The 5,874-nt window shown below is 52.6% G+C and overlaps 1 protein-coding gene across 1 annotated transcript in view; it reads left to right on the forward strand.

Moving 5' to 3' along the window:
* Positions 1 to 41: 41 nt before the first annotated feature.
* CACNG8 (calcium channel, voltage-dependent, gamma subunit 8) overlaps positions 42 to 5,874 on the forward strand; it is a 37,465-nt gene continuing 31,632 nt past the window's right edge. The window contains 1 exon segment of the mRNA XM_011959393.1: positions 42 to 334. Within this exon segment, the coding sequence (XP_011814783.1) occupies positions 157 to 334 (178 nt within the window). The 5' untranslated portion in view covers positions 42 to 156.

The raw sequence follows: 5,874 nt of genomic DNA on the forward strand, positions 1-5,874 counted from the left end.
CCGCCCCCGCTGCCCCGGTGGTGGCCCACGGCCCCCCGGCTGCCCGTGGTCAAACTGGAGTCACTGAAGCGCTGGAACGAAGAGCGGGGCCTCTGGTGCGAGAAGGGGGTGCAGGTGCTGCTGACGACGGTGGGCGCCTTCGCCGCCTTCGGCCTCATGACCATCGCCATCAGCACCGACTACTGGCTCTACACGCGCGCCCTCATCTGCAACACCACCAACCTCACGGCCGGCGACGACGGGACCCCCCACCGCGGGGGCGGCGGCGCCTCGGAGAAGAAGGACCCCGGCGGCCTCACGCACTCGGGCCTCTGGAGGATCTGCTGCCTGGAAGGTAGGGTGCGGGCGGCCCTCCCCGCAGCCCCCGCCGCTCCCCTCCGAGAGACCCTGAGCCTCCTGGGGTTGCCTCTCCCTGATCCTGGGGCCCCCATGGGCACCCCTCCTCCTCTGCCAGAGGGGCTTCTGCGGCTTCCCACTCGCGCCCCTGACCTCCTCTCCCTTCCTTCCCACTCCTCCCTGCGTCCTGGCACCCTGCGGAATTCCTCTGCCTGGTCCCTCTGCAGCCCCTCTGCCTTTACACGGAACCCGCTTATCCTATCTTCCCCTCGTCCGTGTCTCCTGCCCTGCCCCATCACACCCCTCCCTCTTCCCTCTCTCAAGCACCTGGGCTTCTCCTGTTTCATTTCTTCCACACTCTGCCCTGTGCCTTTTTTCCCTTTTTTTTTTTTTTGACAAGGTCTCACTCTGTCGCCCAGGCTGGAGTACAGTGTACAATCCCAGCTCACTGCAGCCTCGACTCCCTGGGCTCAAGCCATCCTCCCACCTCTGCCTCCTGAGTAGCTGGTACCACAGGCATGAGCCACTGTGCCCAGCTAATTTTTTTCATTATTTGTAGAGATAAGGTCCCCCTTGTTGTTCAGGCTGGTCTCAAGCTCCTGAGCTCAAGAGATCCTCGTGCCTCAACCTCCAAAGTGCTGGGATGACAGGCGTGAGCCTCTGCACCCAACAGCCTCTTTCTCCCTCTTTCCCCTCAGTTCATCTTGACCCTGCTCCTCCTCTCCACCTGCCCCTTCATTTCCTCTCCCTCGTGCCCCATGGCATCTTCTCTCTCCCGCCATTCCCTCCAGGTCATCTGCATTCCCCTGCCTCTCCCGCCCCCACTCACGGCCCAAGTTTCCGGTCTCCATCTCTTTCCCCTTCTCTTTGGCTGCTGCTCCCCTGAAACTTCTGCCTTAACTCGCCCTCACTCATGACCTTCTCTCTTTTCTGCCTTGTGCTTCTCCTCCTGTACATCTTTCCCCATCAGTGCCCCCTCCCACGTCTCTCCCACCAGGATGCCCTCCAGCCTCCCATCCTGGTCCTTTCCTCCTTTTTCCTTTAGTGGGCTCCACTTCCTCTTCCTCCACTCATGCCTTCTTTGACGTCTTCCTGACTCGACGCCTCATGCCTTCACCTTAAGGCTGCTCGCTCCTGCCCCTGCTACCTCCTCAGATCTTTGTCTTGGTTCTTTTCCTCTGTCCTGTTCTCCCTCTCACAGCTTCTCTCCTAGCTCGACTCCCTGGCTCTCGACTCCCCCTACTTCTCCAAGACTCCTGCCCTCTGCTGCGCCAACCCCTTCTCTCTCCCACTTTTAACATCAGTATTTCTTTCCTGAGTATCACGGAGCTGTGGGACTGGGAAGCAGGAGTCTTGGGTGCCAGTCCTGCTGCGTATCTGCCCCGCTGTGTGACCGCTGTCTTCCCCCTTGCACCCCAGCCTCACAGCCCTTGTCTGCAACGTGAAGGAGCGGAACCAGCCATTCTGATGCCCCCTTCCGCCAAAAGATTGAAATCTCTTGCTTCTCTTTTTCATCCTCCTCTATTTCTTCTGCCCCTTCTTCCTCTGTTTTGCTGAGTGCTCACGACAAGCCAGGAACGTTATCTTGTTTAATCCTGTGAGGTGGGCACCACCTCCCTGTTGGGGATGGGTAAACTGAGGCTCAGAGAGGTGAAGTCACTTGCCCAAGGTCACCCAGCTGAGAAAGGGGCAGAGCCAAGCGCAGAACTCGAATCCCTTGGACAGGATGCGCAGATGCGCTCTGTCTAGTGTACAAAGTGTTTAAAACTGAAAGCAAAATCTGAATCCATTGCCAACAGTTAAAAATAGGGAGGCTTCCCATTGTAGTTCTGATTTCCGGCTTCTTCTGAGCTAGCGGAAGATCTAACACAAGCCTGTGTTCTACCCTGACCATGATGGGCCGGATCTGAGCAGCAGCTGGGGGGGGTCTCCATTTCCCCACAGTCACCTCCATCCGCCCCGTATCACCTCCCATTCCTCCCACGGTTCTCGTGATGTTCTTCTCCTCTCTTGTATAAGTTTGAGTTCACGTCCATTCACCGGTCTGACCAAGTACCAGGCATAGAGCCAAGTGTGAGGGCTCACATCATGAAACCCCTAGGACAGCACGTGGCCTCTAGTAAGGATGTCATTCATTCATTCATTCATTCATTCAACGTCCCATTTTTATTAAGTTTATATTATGTGCCAGGCATTGTTCTGGATTCTGAGGCTGCAGCAGTGGAAAACAGACAAAACCTCCTCTCATTGTATATCTCATATTCATTACCTCCAGATAATGATGGAGGTAAATAAAGTCAACATTTAGGGTATTAGACAGAACTGAGTATTAAGGAGGACAAGGAGTTGGGGGCGGGGGATAGGAGGTGTCAGGGATCCCCGTGGGAAGTAGATAAGGAATCTAGGAAAAGCTTCCCCCAGCAGGTGACATCTGAGTGCAGGTCTGAAGGAAGTAAGAGATGGAGGAAAGTGCTTCAGACTGTAGGAACAGCAGGCGCAGAGGCCCTGAGGTGGCAGTGTGGCTGTGTGTTGATCAAGCCAGTAAGAGGTCAGCGTGGCTGGGGCAGAGTGAGGGGCGGGGAACAGGGCAGAGTGAGTGGCGGGGAATGTAGTAGAAGGAGGTGCAGTCATAGGGATATCAGGGTCCCCATCCCACAGGTTCTGGTTTTTTTTTTTTTTTTTTTTTTTTTTGAGACGGAGTCTTGCTCTGCCGCCCAGGCTGGAGTGCTGTGGCCAGATCTCAGCTCACTGCAAACTCCGCCTCCCGGGTTCACGCCATTCTCCTGCCTCAGCCTCCCGAGTAGCTGGGACTACAGGCGACTGCCACCTCGCCCGGCTAATTTTTTGTATTTTTTAGTAGAGACGGGGTTTCACCGTGTTAGCCAGGATGGTCTCGATCTCCTGACCTCGTGATCCGCCCGTCTCGGCCTCCCAAAGTGCTGGGATTACAGGCTTGAGCCACCGCGCCCGGCCAGGTTCTGGTTTTTTTAAAAAAGTATTATTTTATTTATTTACTTTATTTTTTATTTTTCATTTTTTTGAGGTGGAGTCTCCCTCTGTCCGCCAGGCTGGAGTGCAGTGGCACAATCTCACTGCAAGCTCCGCCTGCCGGTTTCATGCCATTCTCCTGCCTCAGCCTCCGGAGTAGCTGGGACTACAGGTGCCCACCACCATACCCAGCTAATTTTTTTTGTATTTTTTAGTAGATACAGGGGGTTTCACCATGTTAGCCAAGATGGTCTCGATCTCCTGACCTGATCCGCCCACTTCGGCCTCCCAAAGTGCTGGGATTACAGGCGTGAGCCACCGCACCCGGCCTTATTTATTTATTTATTGAAACACAGTCTTGCTTTGCAACCCAAACTGTAGTGCAGTGGCGTGATCTCGGCTTACTGCAACTTTGGCCTCCTGGGTTCAAGTGATTCTCATACCTCAGACTCCCGAGTAGCTGGAATCACAGGTGTGCGCCACCACGCCTGGCTAATTTTTGTATTTTTAGTAGAGATGGGGTTTCACCATGTTGGCCAGGCTGGTCTCGAACTTCTGACCTCAAGTGATTGGTCTGCCTAGGCCTCCCAAAGTGCTGGGGTTAGAGATGTGAGCCACCATGTCTATGTCTGGCCAGGTTCTGTTTTTTTTTTTTGTTTTTTTTTTTAGCAGGGTTTTGCTCTGTCACCCAGGCTGGCATGCAGTGGTAAGACCATAGCTCACTGAAACCTTGAACTCTTGAACCCAAGCCGTCCTCTTGCCTCAGCCTCCCAAATAGCTAGAACTCAGGCACATGCCACCATTTTTTGTAGACACAGGGTCTCACTATATTGCCAAGGCTGGTCTCAAACTCCTGAGCTCAAGCAGTCCTCCTGCCTCAGCTTCCTGATGTGTTGGGATTACAGGTGTGAGCCACTGCACCCAGCCTCACAGCTTCTTATACATCCCAGAAAGCACTTTGCTTTAGATTCGGAGACGGGAGCCGTTGAAGGTTCTTGAGCAGAGGAGTCACGTGAGCTGACTGACATTTCTGCAGTATGGCTCTTGCTGCTGTGTTGACAAATGACCAAAGGGAAGGCGAATGAGACAACAAGAGGCTCATCTAGGGTGAGGGCCGTAGCGTTTGGGAAGTTGTTTGAATTCTTAGTATATTCTGGAGCTACCGTGGGCAGGAATTGCTGATGGAGCAGTTGTAGGATATGAGAGAAGAGCCAGGGGCGCCTCCAAAGCAGGGTTTTTCCACCGCAGCACGGTTGATATTTTGGGGTGGATAATTCAGTGTGGAGGGGGCCGTCCTGTACGTTGTAGGATGCTGAGCAACAGCCTTGATCTCTCCCACTAGATGCCAGCAGCACCCTTCCCAGTCGTGACAACCAAAATTGTAAATTGTGTCTAAACATTGTCGACTGTCTCCTGGGGGATAAAAATCGCCCTGAGTTGAGAATCACCGCTCTAAGGCTTTGGCCTGAGCTCCTGAGAATGGGGAGCCATTCCTAAGCTGAAACAGCAGCTATTTTATTTATTTTCTCTTATCGAATGTATTATGAAGGAGAGGGATCAGGGGCTCAGTTCTGGGCATGTTAAATTTACGATGCCCATTCACAGATAACATCTGGACAGAGGCCAGCACAGTGAAGGTCCTATAAAGTGCCATACAGGAAAGATTTCAGGCTTTGTGGAACAGTCTCGATCACAACTACTTGTGAAAATGACCGAGACAGTCTATAAGTGAGTGTGGCTGTGTTCCAATGAGACTTCATTTATGGACACTAAAATTTGAATTTCGCCGGGGGCAGTGGCTCACGCCTGTAATCCCAGCACTTTGGGAGGCCAAAGCAGGCGGATCACCTGAGGTCAGGAGTTCGAAACCAGCCTGGCCAACATGGTGAAAACCTGTCTCTACTAAAAATACAAGAATTAGCCAGGCATGGTGGCATGTGCCTGTAGTCCCAGCTACTTGGTAGGCCGAGGTAGGAGAATCGCTTGAACCTGGGAGGCAGAGGTTGCAGTGAGCTGAGATCACGTCACCATACTCCAGCCTGGGCAACAGAGAGAGATTCTGAGAAAAAAAAAAAAATTTTTTTTTGGAATTCCATGTCATTTTCACATGCCACAAAATCATCTTCTTCTTTGATATTTTCTCAATCATTAAAAACACATAAAACCTGTTCTTAGCTGGATTTGGCCTGTGAGCCGCAGTTTGCTGACCACTGATTTAAGTTGTTAAAGATACGGTATATGAGGCCAGAGACTGGGCTGGAGATATCAGTTTGAGGGGCATCATGATATAGATGAATTAGATGGATGGAGTCACTTAGAGAAGAGACAGCTGGGTGCAGTGGCTCACACCTATAATCCCAGCACTTTGGGAGGCCAAGGCAGGAAGATCACTTGAGCCCAGGAGTTCGAGACCAGCCTGGGGAAAATAGCGAGACCTCGTCTCTACAAATAATTTAAAAATTAGCTGAAAGTGCTGGTGTGTGCCTGTGGTCCCAGCTGCTCAGGAGGCTTAGGTGGGAGGATTGCTTACGCCCAGGAAGTCGAGGCTAA

Source organism: Colobus angolensis, unplaced genomic scaffold (assembly GCF_000951035.1).
Source record: "Colobus angolensis palliatus isolate OR3802 unplaced genomic scaffold, Cang.pa_1.0 Scaffold490, whole genome shotgun sequence".
Classification (NCBI taxonomy): domain Eukaryota; kingdom Metazoa; phylum Chordata; class Mammalia; order Primates; family Cercopithecidae; genus Colobus; species Colobus angolensis.